General features: G+C 40.1%; 1 protein-coding gene and 1 long non-coding RNA gene across 4 annotated transcripts in view; both read left to right on the plus strand.

Moving 5' to 3' along the window:
• The window catches only part of LOC127536169 (uncharacterized), a 358,454-nt gene that overhangs the window by 226,982 nt on the left and 112,937 nt on the right, over positions 1-18,535 (plus strand). The window lies entirely within an intron of this gene.
• Positions 1-18,535, plus strand: part of LOC110949715 (retinoic acid receptor beta) — a 245,840-nt gene that overhangs the window by 153,711 nt on the left and 73,594 nt on the right. For both annotated transcript variants that reach the window (XM_051955798.1, XM_022191896.2), the window contains one exon: positions 3,912-4,060. In XM_051955798.1, the coding sequence (XP_051811758.1) occupies positions 3,912-4,060 (149 nt within the window). The remainder of the gene's footprint in view (positions 1-3,911; positions 4,061-18,535) is intronic.

Here is an 18,535-nt window from a genome sequence, read left to right on the forward strand (position 1 = left end):
TACCCCTATGTAGATATTCCATTAAAAATCAGCCGTTTCCACCTAGAATACTCATTTTCCACATTAACAATGTCTAGACTGTATTTCTGATTCATTTAATGTTATCTTCATTGAAAAAAAAGTTTTTCTTTCAAAAATAAGGACATTTCTAAGTGACGCCAAACTTTCGAACGGTAGTATAGATCTTTCTTGCTGTGGGGTGAAAATATGTGAAGCATCCTAGTTGTGTAATTTCTAGTTTTGCAGCATCATCCACAGTCTCTGAAGCCAGGTCCTCACTACAGGAGTTTTGAGCCAAATTACCCACTTTCAGCCCTACTGAGAATTGGAGGATAAATCTGGCCTCGGACCTCAGTCTGAACCGATGCTGGCCCAGATTATTTGGTAAAGTGAAGCATTTACAGATTCAGGCTGAAACCTCCCAAACTGCTCACAGGCTCATCAGGGCCACCCTAGTGAATTTCAAACCTGTTTCATGTTTGTGAGTTCAAACCTTGGTGATAGCTGTTGGAAAACGGCAGGCAGTGCGTAACAACCTCGAACACAAAACTGCCATTGGCCCGTAGGTTTTATTTTTGTAATTTAAATTTGTCTTACATAAGATGCATGTATTTAGAAAATGAATTAAATTCAGTGATTCAGTTTAAATGTTCAATTTAATCATTAAAGCAATTTATCAGCCAACTAGAAGAGTACATGGAGAGAACAGGTCTCCACCAAGGCCAGTGGTCCACTCATCTATGTGAGCAAATTTACACCCCAAACCAGATCTGCGCCAAAATATAATGGGTTCTTCCTTTACCTTCTAGTTTCATGAAAATCAGCTTGGTAGTTTTTGCACAATCCTCCTCATTGAAAGAAAATAAAACAGACCAACAAACACAATACCATGATAAGTTCCTTGGTAAAGGTGAAACAGCATAATGTTTTCGGTAACTATACATTGCCTTATGTCTGGTCAGATTTATTCTGAATTCTCAGTTTTTTTTATTTAAATGTTACCAAAAATTCGCCAGTTTATTCCTACACTTAGTCTTACCCACTTGATACATCACGTATTGGTCGGAAAGCTATTAAACATCAGTGCAAATGCAACACAGGAGCAGTAAAGATGGACTAAAGCCTGGCTGATGGGTGGTTAGAGATTCATTCTACTCAGTTATTAAAATGTCTCTTTCTCTAAGAGTAACTAGGTCTGTCGGTGTTCTGTAGAAACAGCCCCTGAGAATGCATTATTGCTGTGATAATGGTGGCAGCTCATTCATGTCTGTAAAGATGACCATCACCTTTTTTTTGTGGCAGATTCATGCATGTGATTTTGTTAACCGACTAATCGTTTTCATCCAGTGCATAAAATCAGCTGCATTGTCAGACTTGGGTTTACATACGGTGTAAGAAAACAAAGACACATTACAGTCAGATTTGTGTTCTGGCCAACAGGGACACACTGTACATGTGGTTAAATGTGAAAAAAAAAAGTAAGAAATTGCATGTGGATTTTCTGAGACACTTTAAATGACACTGGTAAATAGGGCATTTGGTTTCACTGTCAGATTTTTTAGAAAAACATTTGTTCCACATTATTTTATACAAAGAAACTCCAGCTCAGCTTACCGCATTCGTACTGTATTAATTATATCCATGAATAGATGCACAAAAAGTGTCTGTTTCCTTCCTCCTCCTCTTTCAGATGGCTGTGTGTGTCACACCACTGGCTTGTCTCCAGTTTGGTGTCTAAACATACATCTGCTTTATGTGCAAGCTGCTTCTGCCTGCTCTCTGCCAACCAGAGGGAAACCATTTGGAGCATTTGGAGCAATGAAATGACCTGACTTCAATGAAAACCAATGTCTGTCTCTGTCCTCATCAATGAAACCAGGTCGCACTGCAGTTGTTTAAAGAATGAAGAAATAACATGGTGGACTTCCACTGCTGAAATTGTTTACTCTCAGATGAGTACCACTTGAAATTCAGACCAACAAACTTTTCTAAATCCGAATGCAGCACCATTATGTCAGCTTTAAGCAAGTCTACTTAAAGAGTCTGCAGAAGTTTGAAGCCAATGATGCTGTCACTGTTTCATAACGACTCTCTGAGACTTCTCCTCGCTGCCCAAACTGCTTCTGAAAGCCAGATAAGAAGGACAATCGATAGATTTGTATAAATCATCTCATTCTAATTAACCTTGGTGCTCATCTTACTTTCTTGTTCTTTATTACAGAGGTAACTTCTCTCCTCACTTATAGCACTGTATGTGCCGTGGACTTGTTAAATCTTCCCTCGAGCCACTGAAGTTGCCAAACGCAAAGCTGCAAATTCGACATGCGCAAAAAGTCACACAGGGTGAATGTAGCGGAAGATTAGATTAAACCACCAGGGAATTCCATACAGGGACGAGGGTCCAGTAATTATAAGAGCTTGTCCCTTACCATCAGTAATTGAGTTTACTCTGATGAAGTACGGAAGAATGTAATCTAATCAGCAGAGATGCTGGAGAGACTGCTCTCCATTTTCTATGCAGATAGGTTGTGCTCGTGTGGACGGCCGCCTGGTCTCTGTGTAGGTTCAAAGTCTGGTACAGTTTCACTTCAAAGTGCTAAGTGCACTGTGATTGCCGGCCACTGTCCTGAAGTACTGTTAGTGCTCAATTTTATCTGTATGTTCCAGGAACATCCCACATAAACACCACTGTTTTATGCTTCTTCTACAGCATGCAATTAACTAAAAATTAGCTGAGATGAAGATGGAAAATGAAGGTTATTTTCAAAAACATTTCCTGTGCAGTTTGGAAAGTCCAAAGGTTACTGTTAAGATGATGTGATAGACAAGCAGTGTAGTCACTGTTAACCACTGCTTGAACAGGAAAACAACAAGCCTGCTTTTTTGAATTTTCTACATGTGGATTAAGAGATAACCCTGATATAAAAGACTGGACAAAAAGTTATTCATGTGGTGAATATACATACATACAGAATACAGGTCCAAAGTTTGTAACAAAAGACTGTAGAAGTCTCCTATTGCTAGTGACATTAGCATTGTAGCTAAGGCGACATGTTTAGAAACTACCCAGAGTTTAGAAGTGGTGAGTTAGAGGAGAGTTCAGTTTAGGAGAGTACTGGGTAGACCAGGATGGAACAAACGATTGCTTTTCCACTCTACAGTACGTGAATACAGTATACATGCAAACCTTGTGGTGCTAACATGCGAATGATTAGCAGTGATGTTTACCCTATTTGCCATCTTAGACAGGTGTGTTAGCATGCTAGCATTTGCTGTTGAACAAAAGTGGTTTGAATGGTATTAGCTTTGTAGGTATGCAAAGTATTGAACAAAGTGACAAGTTAAATTTTCTAATGTATGACATTGGAAGAAAATGGCTCATCCTGAGGGGAATGTGAATCATCCCTGGAACTGCTCATGTGGATTAAAAAAAAAAGCCTAAAGAAAACAAGATTGAACCAGTGATTTCACAGTGTTTCTCTTTTTATGGTTACATTTTCTACTTGAACAAGAAGTCAATGCTTTTAAAATTCTATTGCACGGCTAATATCAGGCTACATTTACATTTTGTTTCACACTAACCGGACATGAGCATGTTAGCAGGGAACACCTTTTGTTTGTCAAAACCCAGTCAGCCTACCAGCACCAAGCCTCACACTCACTGAAAGTTGACTAATTATGAGATGTAATAGAAATCTGAATCTGTTGCGAAAAATTTACAAGTGGAATTTGTGGCCAACAGAATCTATACCCGTGAGAAGGAAACTGTGCTGTGGCTGTTTTAAATAATGTCTTGTTTCCTTGTTTAAAATGTAAATGTCCTTGTCTGGTTCTACATGTCCTAACTGAATCATTTAGTCATTTGAGAACAAGCTTGTTCATCTTCCTCCTCTTGTTTGCATTCCCTGCAGCCATTGAAACGCAGAGCACCAGTTCTGAGGAGCTCGTCCCCAGCCCGCCATCCCCGCCACCCCCTCCCCGGGTCTACAAGCCCTGCTTTGTCTGCCAGGACAAGTCCTCTGGATACCACTATGGTGTCAGTGCATGTGAGGGCTGCAAGGTAGGACAGCCTTACCTCATCACACCAAGCAGGGAGCTGTGTTTTCTATCTATGGTACAGAGACAAAGGATGTGTTAACTGAGGAGGATTTCATACAACTACTGTACTTTCAGAGGGTCGTATTGGGATTTTTCTAGATTTTCTTATACTTCTTTAAACCTAATTATGGAATTTGCTTATTTAAAACTGATCCAATAACCAAAGCTGTACTCAGTCAAAGTTACATGTTGACAAGCCCCGAAGCCTTTTGTGAAAGTAAAGTCCTGACTACTTAAAGAAATTACTATTTTTATTTTTTACTGCTGTGCTCCCTCCACAAAGAGCAGACTACAAGTATAAAGGGTATAGTTATTTCCATTTCTTTACCTCTTGTCACAGGTTTAGCACCCTGAAAGATCCTGGAGTTGCATTCAAAAGGTATAATCACCCCTGGTTGTGGCCTTTTGTAGCCTTGTCTTTTGAAATTTTGTGCGGCACAGTCTCAGTCATTTTCTCTGTTTCCTTGTATCAAGAAGGTTTTAATGGGCTTTTCAGTGTGAAGTTTGCACATTCTCCACCTTTATGTGTGGTAAACCCTTAGGTCTCTAACCTGTGCACATGTTGCCCAGTAAATGATTGCAGTGCAGGGAGATAAAGATAGGTTTGAGATTAGTGTAAAAATAGTTGACTGACTTTGTAAACTGGAGCAACAGAAATCTGAATATACTAAATGAGAGTCGGAGAATACACATAAAACCTAACAATATTAAACAAAACAGAAAATTATTATTCAGCAAACCTTGTAAACATATAAACATTCATGTGGTTTCTGGTTACCTGTTTTTCCATTTGTGTATAAATGCGAAAATCTGGAAATAATCTTGCTATATTGATTAAGTTCTTCTGCATAGTTATGGTGGAAAAATTTCATCAATGAAAGAAAAAAACTAAATGTTAGAGGAACAGACTTGGTGGATAAATAATGATGTAGTGGAGCGTTGCACTTCGGTGTCCACTGAGGAGATGCCACTGCCAGGAAAATAAGCTCCCCCAGCTGCTTATCTTTATCAATCAACCCCTCACATAGCATTAGAGGATATAAAATTACTTTTTCAGTTTCCCATTTCCCAAGATTTTGCGTAACTGCTATTCTGACCATGAGCTCACTTACCAAACACTTTTGCTGCCTACAACTCACCGGTGTGAGTTAAATCTGAAACATTTTTATTTCAATTCTCAAATATTGACTTTGATAATGGTCACATAAATCACTAACCAGCACTACTCACACTATATCCTAAATAGCCATCGATGTAACTGTGAGTATAGATGGTTGTATTCTAGAAGGAATACAGAATGAATCTTTGAAGTAACAACACCAAAAAGGTCTTTATTGAAGGGTCACTTAATCCAATTTTCTCACTTACCTCGAGGAATAATTTGCTCTCTAAATGTCAGCTTTATTTGTGCTGGTTTTTCATTGCTTAATAAAGTAAATTCCATTTACCTATTTACAGGAGCAAAACCATTAGATGTTAGTGAGATAATCTGATTATTCTTCTAATTTGGCTGCACTGCTTCTTTAAGACATGACAGCGCCACTGCTCAGTCTCCGTCTGCCATTCTCAAATGTTCTACTTTTAGAAATTCCTTCCAACATCTGTCCTGCCAGCACTTGTCTGTCTTCTCCCTCTTCCAGCAGCTGTTGCTAGGCAACTTCTCACGCCCACATGCACGTAGACACATACAAACGGCAATAAGTAGCCTAGTCAGTGAATAGGCTGCTAAGTGTGCATTTTAAAGTGTTGCTGAAGATTTCAAATGTAAAGATGTACAGGAATCAGTTAGTGGAAACAGTAAGTCAGTGTGAGGTTTTTCTCAGAAACCCACATGTATTTGTTGCAGACAGACTGTATAATTCCTTCCTGGGCGATGCAGTTTTCTCCCATGCAGTCAGACTGCAATGTGATGTCCTCTCTCCTCCCCGCCTCTGTAATTGAAGCAGTGGTATGCCAGGAATCCTTTGGAGTTTTTGGCCCAGAGGGAGGTGGTGATCAGCTCACTCACTAAGCTCTGGGTCAAACTAAGTTCTCTGTGGACTCCCATGCCGTTTATATGCCAATATAAGCCTCATCGTAAAGGCCTGTGGTGCCCTCTGACCCCTCTGTTATGTCCTTGGTTAAACGGGAGCCCACCATAAGGGAAAACACAGAAATGTATCTACGGTGTTTATTGCGATATAAACACAATAGCTCAGCTCAGGCACATACAGCCCACATTGGCACATGAGTGAAGACTCATCATCACATTAGCGGATCACATGGCAGTAGGACCGAGCACCCTGAGTGCAGATTGTGCCTCGCTAATGACAGACGCAGGCGGCGAATGAACCGAAATTGCTGTCAGAGTGTTCCTGAGAAAACAATATGGCAGAGGTTCATTCCATCCGTCTGCTCCCGCTCCACAACACTGATGTAAAAATAGTTCAAATCATGACAGAATGGCCTTGATTTTTGTGACATCCTGACTCAAGAGGATTAGCCAGCGGATTATAGGTTTTTTCTGTGTTGTATTTCTGTCTCCATGGCAAAGACATTGTTGTCTGTGGTGCGAGGGGCAAGCCCCTTCTATTGGACAGATGCAACCAAGCATGCTGTACAGCTGTAGGCTTTTAGCCAACAAGTAGAGCCTTTTACTGCCCAGTGAATGTGCCAATTAGAGCCACAAATAGACTCAAAGACAGACACAGAGGGTTTCTGTGAGGACACTTAGGCTCTGTAGATGGATGTATAAAGAAGAACTTTTTAAAGAACACATATGCAGCAATATATTAAGAAACTGTCTGCACAGAGATCCAGTCCCAGCTGTGTAAAAACAATTTTACTAATGAGCGTCAAAACAGTTGTGGTTTTTCTCAGCCCTGACAGAAACATATAATCATTCATTTGAATTTATTGCTAATGCATTTTGGGGTCTTCAAAACCAATAAATCGGATGTTTTTATACACAATTGTAGAACTGAATTCAAAAATTGGCCAAAATCTGTCGTAACAGAGGGTTTTTTAAGTTTCATCACTTATTCTGATGAACATACTAATCTGTTGTCTGATATCATTCGCTTGATCACTCATTCACTAGAAAAATGCTCAGTATTTACCCCCATAGTGGATTTACCTTACACACATCATAAAACCAGAAAATCACTCAGAGAGTGCAGTACTCCACCAAGGCTGTTCATTCCTCCATATACCATTGTCAGAAATGCAGCATTATTTTTTAGAATGCAGAATTTGTTTATTAGTTATTGATGATCAGAAATCACAACATAGAATGTGGTCATTTAATATAGATGTACCCACAAACAAAATGACCTTGTGCCGAGCACAGGCATGTTATGCATGTGTACGTCATGTACAGATATCAAATTGTGTGACCTAAATCTGCAAAAGGAGGTAGGAATTGATGGGACTTTGAAAACCCCCCCACAATTTAATCAATTGTTCCTTGAATCATTTCTGATGGATAAGTCCCGATAAATTCGCAATTGGTTTTGTAGTAGGATTGCAATCACGTGATTGTCAGCTGGCAGCTGACATAGTGTTCACTTGTAGTCATTGTTACAGTGACGCCGTGCTGCTGTCTTGTAATGATACAGAAATCTTTAACAAATCCATGGATCCAGACTACAGGCTGCACCAGTGGCAGAATCTAATCACTTTGTCCTTTTGTCATTTTTGACCTTCCCTGAAAATTTCATCCACATCCATTAGTCAGTTTTTGAGTACTGTTGCGAACAAACAGACAAACTGACAGACAGACAAACCAACGGTAATCGCCACATTCCTTGGTGGAGTAATGATCCACAAAGGAAATATTACACTGGGGTCATCATAATATACAGTATGTCAGAAAAAATGGGGTATCTCCTTCTCCTAACACATAGTATGTCCTTGGCAGTATGAGCTCGAACTATATTTAATTGCATTTTGCAAGCCAGCACACTTTTCTGCCCAGTCTGACCCACAATCCCCTGTGCAGCAAGTAAGTTACATACGTCATGGTGTCTCACTCAAGTAACAAGCCTGAACTGCAAGGAGCGCACAGAGAGGTGATTTCACATTGCAGACTGTGGTGAATGTATGAGCAAGATAGTCAAAGCTTAAGATGCAATAATATGACAAAGTAGTATGTCTCAACTGTATGATACTGTAAATAACAGTATGTACTTGATAAGGGCAGATATATTATGTTCTGAGAGGAAAAGGGAAAAATTTGCAATTTAGAAGACAGGGTATGGTAACATTTGTGCCCTACCCCTCTCCTCATTTCTTGTCTGTTAACTCCCACACCAGAGATCCCATTCAGACAATATGGTTTCTGTATGGGGATGGCTAGTGTGACGTCACGGACCACTTCCGTGTCCAAGCCGCGGCGCACCGAATGAAAACACAATGGCAGTAGCGAAAGAACCGGTCACCTTTTTCACCGTGACATCTTATTTTGCGGATTTTCCGAAGTCGGTAAAGCGAGGTCTTAACTCTTACAACTCAAACAGAGTTGTAAGAGTTAGTGTGCTGGCAGGTGGTTTTAAAGGGAAAGTGCAGGCGTCAATGAAAAGGAAAACGTACAGTGTTGAGGTGAGTAGCTAAGTAGCGTAAGCTAACAAACACAGGATGTCAGAAATAAAGCTAGCTTTATCATCTGTGTGAGGTTAAATGTCGTTTACTTGGCTTTGTTAGAGTTGTTATGTTAGATTTGAAAAGTATACTCTGAAGATTCCCAGCAGCACACTCTAGCGCTAACTTCTGCCGGGAGCACATGGCTAATTTGCATATGTAAATAACTACACATCTCTTTACACTAATCATGAATCCATAACAGTTAAAATAATCTTAGCCAAACATTTTTAGCAAGTCAGTCCAAGTATTGGACTCAATTAAATCCAAGTCACATAGACCCATATCCTAGTCAAGTCGAGTATTTTGGGCAGATTGGTCAAGCAAGTCCAAGTCCCCAAAACTGGGACAAAAGTCTCCCTCGGCAGACTTTATTCTTATAAATTAAAAGTATAAACTTATTATCAGAGACTTTAATCTCGACCACTTTTAGTTTCTTTTGTAATGTGGCCCAAACACTCCTCATAACACAAAAAGACAACATAATTCAAGCGGCTAATACTAGCTAGCGCACGTTAGCTCCCGGCGCTAAATGTATTTTCTAAGATTAGAAATCCGACTTACCTTATCAGTGTCAGCCATCTTCTCTTCTCCTTTTCGTCCAGAGGAAAGTGGTAGAAAGATATCGTTTTATTTACATCATTTCTATTGTTGCAACACAGGACACAACACAGCACCATTATATCGTTGGTTTGGTAGGACACGGAAGTGACGTTTTTGGACACGATGACGTAGTTACTAGCCATCCCCATAACATCCAGACATGTAAATAAGCAGGTTTGGAGGGTAACAGAATACACAGCACAGGGTGAAGGAAATGTGAAACGAAAAAGATTGCTCACAGCCCTTCTTTTATGAAATAATAAATGTTAAATAGTCCATATGTGCACAAAAGACAAACTGAATATCAGGGTTTTTCCACACTTATTAATGCAAGCATCACAGAGACACATTTTGGTTGCTTTCTTTGTGAGTTGATTATTTTCGCTCTATAATTTCACATCTCTTACATATTGGACTGTGTATGGGAACATACTCTTATTGTGACTCACTAATGAATGTAATCCAGGTTTTGATAAAATGTTGTGAGGAGCTAAAGTTTAATGTACCGCTTTCAGCTGTTTGTAGGAGTCTTTACCTGCAGCATCGAACAGCAGCAGCCTCTCTCCAAAGTGCATAATTTACAGGGACTATGGAGGAAAGTACATGACAGTCAGCACTTCTTGATCTTATTAAGTCTTAAATACTTCTTTAAAGCTTTGCAGTGTGTTTGGACTCATTTTCCTGCTGTAGCATGAACCCTTCTCCATACAGATGCAAACCAGAGGGTGGAGTGTTACTCTGTTGAATGGAGCTCTACTTCTCCTCGATCGGGGTGGAGTCAATTTGCTGCAGGTGTCCAACTCCAGAGAATATTCACGAATATTCTCTGGAGCATGTTTCTCTGTGGGCTTAATCCACTGGGGTGTCATCCTCTCCTGTTGGTTTCCTTACATGCAACCATCTGCTGCTGTCTCTTATCCCACTCTGAACATTTGGCCTTCTTGTCCCTCCTGAGATGTGGTTTCAAAACACTCTTTGTCCTGGGAGACACTACTAGACAGCCTTCTTTTGCCGATTGGAGTCTCCCGTTCTTTATTGAGCAGTCCCTCTGTCTGTGATGAAGTTACTTTTCTGTTGCTCAGTGAGCAAAAGTTGATGCATTGACTTTTTTGGAGCGGTGCTCAGTGTTTGTCTGACTGATCCCGCTTTGGATACAACTGATCCAAGTTCCACAAAGTGTTTTAGAGCTCCATGCACTGCCCCCTTAGAAGCCTTGGGACTGGCCATAAAATTTGACCTCTACTGCTTTCTCTGATGTAATGAGTCTCACTATCACAATGCTATTTAGTGATTGGTCATTGCAGTCAGGTTGGTTCAGTTTATCATGCTCTGATGAAGTGATCAAGTCCACCAACTCCAAGAAATCTGACCTTTGTACAAAGATTGAAACTTTAATAGCTGACCTAGAAATAGAGAAAACTCTGAAATATCTCTTCTTCATTTCACGTCAGAAATTCTCACATTGAACTCCTCAAACTTTTTCTCCAAGAAGAAGGAGGGTAAAACCTCACATTTCAGAAACTGGAACTATAGATGTTGGCAACAGTAAAGAACAGTTGATTGATTATTAAAATTGTTTTAAAATTGTTTCTGTAAGTTCTCAATCATTCCAGCATGAGAGCAGTTTCGTGATCACCAGTTAAAAAACAGCATTAATAGATGCTGGCTGTATTTCTAGCAGTGTTTGATTTTAGCAGTGACTGACTTAGTGTGCTTCCCAGCCTCTGCAGATCTGCTGCGTGGACAGAGCTGATTTGAATTGTTAAAACAGGGTGCAGGCATATGGGCCTCCAGAAGCACATGCATATGCAACAGATGACAGTCTCATTTGTGTTGACCCAAAGTCAAGAAATGCTCCAAAGTCAAGGCAGCCTTCACATTCAGTCACCCTCTACACTTCCTGCTCAGAAGAGACAGTGTCCTTCCGAAAACTCCAGGTGAAAACTTCACCAAGTGCCACTGAACTGCTTTGAAATGAAAGAAGTAATCTAAAATAAGTTCCTGTAACTTTAGCTTAACGTTATGTGCACCCGCTGTTCATTCCGATGACAAACAGATGAAGAAAAAGACAAATAAAAGTGGTATTCTTGACTCCACATTGTTATAGTTAGCTTTTGACGGATGAGGAACTTCTGGCTATCAGCTGTCTGTCTACCTATGATTGTTTTATTTTGCCATTTATTTCTGTAGTTATTGTTTCACTCCTAATCAAGTGCACTACAGTTCTCACGGGACAGGAAACTTAAAGGACTGGTTCAGGACAGGTTCAAATCAAACCAGAAATACTACTTTGTGGTTGTATGACTCCGCCAACTGGTCAAGCTGCAGTTTGCGCCCTTGTCTTTCCAGGCCCTGACCTTAGGTCACTAAATTCTATTCAGCTCATCCTCAAGTCCAAGTGAGTTTTAGATATATAAAATTGAACAACTTTTACATTCATGAGACTGGAAAAAAACATAATGCCTCCGACCTTATGTGTCACCAGCACAGAGGCATAGAAATGAAACAAATTGAAGAGCTGTAACATGACAGTGTCTTTCACCATAAACCACGTTGCTTTTCGTTTATTTTACAGTTGCCAGTCATTCACTAGAAAAAATCTGATGAGTACATACTGCAGAACATTTTATTGCCTCTTTCAAACAGGCACCTTGTTACATAAATGTGATGATTTACATGACAATCACATGTCTAAACAAGGAAAGCACTCAGAGAGCGCAGTACTCTGCCAAGGCTGCTCAGTCGTTGTATGGTTTCCAATGGATAACTCCTGATAATTCCTCAACAGTCAATTTGTAGTAGGATCGCAATCATGTGATCGGCAGCAGGTAGCTGACGTAGTATTTGCTTGTTGTTATAGTTACAGTGACGCCGTGCCGCTGTCTGGCAGTGATACAGAACTCTTTAACAAATCCGTGGATCCAGACTATAAGCCGCATGACTGCCAAAATCTAATCACTTGGTCCTTGTGTCATTTCTGACCTTCCCTGAAAATTGAGTAATGTTGCTAACAGACAGACAGACAAATGTACGCCAATCGTCACATAACTCCGCCGCGTTCCTTGACCGAGTTATGAACTTTCGATTGGTCCAACCTGTTAAGATTTACTTCCTGCATGACATAAGTCTGAAGTGAACGCTGTCAGATTAATGTAATCATAACGTTACAGAGGCCCGAACTTCCATAGGAAAAATTAAAGCTGCACATATCAGTATTTTTATATTAAGAATGGTTTAAATTTCTATGTCATATGAAAGGGATCTTTGATAGTGGCAAACCAACAGGGAATTATTGCCTGACTCTGCAGTTTCCTCTGCAAATTGTTCAGCATCTTTTAGTTCATTATTTTAGTTTTACAGCCTGCAACTTTAACATTCTGATTCACTCTCAGTGCTCTCATCAGCTTTCCTGCAGCAGCAGGAAGAAACTGCTTTAATTAAGAAACAACACTGATAAAGCCCCTGTGCACTACCTGCCCTGCGCCTCATACCAAATACTTGCAATTATCAGGCGGACATAAACATGTTGCTAACGTCAGGAGTCAAGTGTTATGTTGCTGTTTGTATTGACATTTAATCTTGTTGCCCCAAGGGGCAAAAAAACTGGTGACAAACTAGCAAAGACGCAAAAAAGAAGAAATACAGGTTTAAAAGCATGTCTAGTTCCTCTGTGTTTAAGTGGGAAAATAAAATTCTTCATATGTTAGCAGAGAAAACATGGTATAAATACAATTATCAAGGGAACGCTTTCGCCACATCTTCAGTCATGCCAACTTGAGGAAATTGTGAATATCTCTCATGTAGGAAAATAAGACTCAGTTCCAGCATTAACATCCTGAAGTGTGTCTGTGCACAGCTGGATATAAAATGGAATTCCCTGATAAATTATGAAACTGTCTGCTTTCCTCATCACACTTTATCAGTAATACATTGTTAACACTGACATGTTGTTATTACTCAACTCGAACATTTTGGCGTTTCTGTCATGGACCTGCCTTATTTGCATGAAACCAAAACAAACATTTACGTAACAGTACATGATTGAATGAGAAAAGGGCATTGAGATCTGAATCCAGTAATATTAAAAAGGCTTTTTATATCTTTTTTCATGGAATAATATGATGACCTCTAAAGAGACCAAACCTTGTATAAATCATATCTATCTGGATGAATACATAGCACAGGGAGAGGATAAGAAGAGCATGTATTTCCTCAGTGAACAGTTCAGAAAATGACGTGTTGAGGTTGTTTTGCATAAGCTCTGAAATGTCCAGAAAGAAAGACGGCTTGAATCTGTACGCGTGTCGTCAGCGCTGACAGCTCTTTGGGGACCAAGACAAAACTTTGAGCCGCGAACACTCCTCCTCCTCTCTTTTCTACTTGTTGGGTCCTGAGGCGTTGACACAGCGGGATTAGTTTGATGGAACTGGTTTGACAAGCGAGAGACCATAACCTCTGTGAATAAAAACACAATTCAGAATGCTCGCATTGGAAAAGAAACACTTTTCTCTCTGAGCCCCCAGCCTCTCCGTTTTTCAACCTCAAACCCACATGCAGTTATAAAGTGAAGGAGAAATCACACCTATATTCACCTACAATTCTGATTTCTTAACTCACCAGAATATCAGGTTTTTAGGGAGAGTTTTTTTATTTTTACTATTCTAAGAGCCTATGCATGTCACCAGGGACCTGATGTGTAAATAATGCTTAGCTTTGGTAAGGACTTACACCAGCGGTGTCTAATCTTTTTTGCACCACGTACCGGATTCAAGCAAGACAGTTTTCTACTGACCAGTCATCGCGCACATAACCAAGAAAAGCACTCAGAGAGAACTCTGCCAAGGCTGCTCAGTCGTTGCATCATTTCCGACAGATTAAATTTTTACTAAAAAAAATCACCCTGCAGTGAGCACAGGTGTGTGTTATGCATGTGTACGTTATGTACTGATATCAAATTTGGTAACCTAAATATGTAGCGGGTGACAGGAATTGATGGGACTCGGAAACGCCCCCACAGTTTAATCAATTGTCCCTTGTATCATTTCCAAAGGATAAGTCTCAAAGAGTCCGCAGCGGTCGATTTGTAGTAGGATCAAAATGTGATCATGTGATCGTCAGCAGGCAGCTGATGTAGTGTTCACTTGTAGTCATAGTTACAGTGACGCCATGCTGCTATTTTTGCAGTGATACAGAAACCTTTAACAAATTCGTGGATCCAGCCTATAAGCCACATCACTTCCAAAATCTAATCACTTGGTTCTTGTGTCATTTCTGACCTTCCCTGAAAATTTCATCCAAGTCCATTTGTCCGTTTTTGAGTAATGTTGCTGACAGACAGACAGACAGACAGACAGACAGACAGACATATGCTGATTGTCACATAACGCGTGTTCCTTGGTGGAGTAATAATGATTGTTTTGTTCGTTTTAAAAGAGTCCTAAACAAATAAAATTGCTTGTTTTTGATAAATATTTACTTGCTTTTTCTTCTTTCAGCATCACTTCTCTAACTCTTTTAAAAGAAACTCACCAGAGACGTTTGTATTTTATCAATTTTGGCACACTGACGGCTTCATTTAGAATCAAATGTGGGAAGCAAGCGAAGACGAAAGCGACGGGATAATGACCTAGTCATTTTTCAAAATAAAACATCCTGCAGACTCCGGCAGAAATAAAATAAAGCATTTTTCTTCTCTCTGTGTGGCCCAGTATCAGTTGAACCACAGCCTGGTACCGGTCCATATCCCGGTGATTGGGGACCACTGGTCTAAACAAAAAACTTCTATATTTATTTTGCTTCATATTCAGTTTACTATATGCAAACTGTGCAACAGAACGTTTAAAAAGTCAGTGTTTTTGCTAAGGTAGTAAGCTAAGCTAATGTTTGGCATGACTCAAGCTTCAGATCTGGTGTTGAGATATCTGCAGATAAAGGGACACTTATGTGTGGTGTAGTATGAGTTAACAAAACTGGAGCCATGTAAGACTCTGCAGGGAAGATAAGAAAAGATTAAAGAAAACATACATTTTTTAAAACGCAAATGTTTTTGCCACGCGGAACAAATAGTTGTGTTGTTAAATTTAACATATGGCTGGTGTACTGTAGGTTTATTCTGTTGTGGAGGCAGTGTATGCCAGCACAAAGCGTCATAGTTTTGCGATATCCTGCTGAGTAACAAACACATTAACAGGACTAAAAATATATTCTCCTTGGTGTAGCAATAAATTATGCAGGAGTTTACAAAAGTGGTAACAAGACTGCATCTGCATATTTCTTCTTCTGTGCATACTCATATTTTGAATCTGCTTATTAGCTTTATCTGTCTGCCCCTGGGTCCAGTGAACACTTTGATCCCCGAATCTTATTGTTTGCCATATGATGACGGCTCAGAGTTAACCCATACATCCACAGCAGCTCCTTCCTCCCATGTGCTCTTCATATCTTTATTTACTCCCTGCTGCTGCAGAACGCTAATGATGAAGAACCCAGTTGAGCTGACAGTTTACTGCAGAGACAGAAAGCAAAAAGAGGACATGGATCTGCCTGGGCCTTTCTCTGCCTGTCACAATAATCTATACAGCTCCCCTTGGTGCTAACACATACTCCATAATGTGATTTGTCAACGTTATACAAAATAAAAGAGGCGCTAGCACTAATAGAGAGAGAAAAATCAAACAGAGAGGGTCAACGTGGCAGAGCTGTGACGGGAAATGGATTTGTTTGCTATGCCTTGACATCCCTCTCCTCTCCCTGCAGTGCACTCCGCTGCTAAACCGATGAAGCTGCCGCGTGTCTTCTTCAGTCATCACTAGATGGCCAGTTAAAGGGCAACGTGTGATTTTTTTTTCTGTGTATTTCCTGTAGAGTGTCCATGTTTGGACAGAGCACGTTGTTATGGATGCGTGAAGTGGAGTAACGGTATATGAAGTGTCCGTTAACATGCTGCTGTGATGGTGGATATGAATCCTTCCTGCTCTTTGGCAGATGAATTTGTACTTTCCTGTGCACCAGTTATGTACTCTGTCTGACCTTGTGCAGTGAACCAGGCATAAACCGGCACTGAGTAGATGTTTATTCCAGTAATGACAAAATGATATCAGGTCAGCTTTGTGGTATCAAGCCCCAGAAAATACAAAAACAAGCAGAGAAACAGCAACCTGGCCATATTTATATCTTTATATTAAATATACAGTGTATTATACATACAGTATATTGCCAATGCAAAATTCCAATTCCAATCTTATCATTGTATGGATTTGAGGGTTTTCACATGTTAATGTGATGTTAGCTGATATTACAGTGCAAACAGGGTTTGCTTTGGTTTAATTGATTTATTAAACATGATATCTGGATCTGAAGTTTATAACTTGCTTGTAAATTACAGTGATATATATAATTTCCCCCCATCTTTCCTTTTAGCTAGGTGTCAGTCCTCTCTGCGTCTGTTTTCTCATGAAGTGTGTATGAGAGGGATTCAGAGCAGACCCAACCTGAGCTGAACCTTTATGAGGTCTGCAGCTGTGGTTGCACCAGGTGCTGTGTCTGGTCGTGTTGCAAAATCATCAGTAACACTGTTACATATCTGTGTTTACCATCAGTTCCAGAGCCGGCAGGCATGAGGAGGTACAGATAGATTTTTTTCAGAACGAACCTCTTGAATGAGATGTGGAATGTCTGTAAGAACCAAAAAAGAAATCATGTTGCCTTCTAACTGATGCACTGCAATTGGGCTGGAAACATCAATTGAGTTAGCATGCTGCGTGCAACAGCCTCTGTGGTTTTACTAATGGTCTTTTTACCAAATCAGTATGAGGAGGGTGTTGAACAGGAGACACACACACACACAGGGAGATATATTTAAAGCTTGGTGTCTTATTCTGCTTTGAATAGACAGACAAGGTGTGTGTGTTTATGGTGGCCATTTTATAAAATATAAAGGAAACAAAGTTATAACACATTCAAATAAACAATATAAAACTTCAAGATGTAAAACATTTCAAAGAAAGACATTTAGCAATTTTTTAAACAACTGAAGAAGAAAGTGGAATGGAGTTCTCAGTGAGTATGCTTGTTTGAACAGGTGGGTTTTGGGATTGGATTTGAAAATGTCCAGCGTGTCGATGTTTCGGATGTCAGTTGGGAGGGATTTCAGAGGCGAGGGGCAGTGGGACTGAAGGCTCTGGAGCTCATGGCGGTCATACAGGCAGGAGGGATGTTGAGGGAGGAAGATGGTCTGAGAGTCTGTCTGGGTGTGTTTATGTGGAGGTATGGAGGGGTGAGGCTATGGGGGGGCCTCGAAGGTTAGAGAAATGGGTTTATAGATGATGCGGTGTACGATTGGAAGCCAGTGAAGTTGGTGGAGAGAAGGTGTCCTGGTGATGATCCGGGCTGCAGCATTCTGAGCTAGTTGGAATTTATGGACAGACTTGAGATTTTAGTTGGTTTTGTTGATTGCAATAACCCAACCCCACCCCCTGACATAACTGATTCTTGGCTCTAGACCAACAAAGTACTGGTGCCACTCTTGACCAGTTTTCCTGCTTCTTTGGCTGTCAAAACCTAAAGATTAGGGACAGCCTCCAAAAGATCCCTTCAGCTTCCTCAGTGGAAAAGTACTTGGAGAATCAGTGTCTGGGACAGGGGTCAACAACCTTAAACACTCAAAGAGCCATTTGGACCTGTTTCCTATAGAAAAGAAAACACCAGGAGTCAAAAACCTCTTTGACATTTAAAATGAAGATAACACTGCATGTATTATTTTTCACCTTTATGCTATGTATACAAAACTATAGTGTGTTGCATTCATGAAATCAGTGAACTGCTACAGAGAAAGCGAAATTACATGAATATGTGCAAAATAATATGCAATTAATTTGGTTAATGTGAATCTCAACGCACATCATCTGCACATCAGGGCTTGTATGTTCACACAGGATTGCAAGCTGTCGTCTGTGAGGTGTGAGCAAAGTCTATTTTTGATGTAGTTCATGTTGGAAAAGATCTGCTCGCATATATATGAGGATCTGAAGATCGACAGAACTCCAAATGTATACTCGCGCACTGGCGGGTGTCGCACATTAGTAGTTGTGACGGATGTTTTGAGCGACAAAAAATTCTCTTATTCTTTATTTAACCTTTATTTTACCAGGCAAGTTAGTTGAGAATTAGTTCTTATTTAAAATAACGACCTGGTCAAGAGGTGGCATACAACAAGATA

This window comes from Acanthochromis polyacanthus, chromosome 11, assembly GCF_021347895.1.
Source record: "Acanthochromis polyacanthus isolate Apoly-LR-REF ecotype Palm Island chromosome 11, KAUST_Apoly_ChrSc, whole genome shotgun sequence".
Taxonomy (NCBI): domain Eukaryota; kingdom Metazoa; phylum Chordata; class Actinopteri; family Pomacentridae; genus Acanthochromis; species Acanthochromis polyacanthus.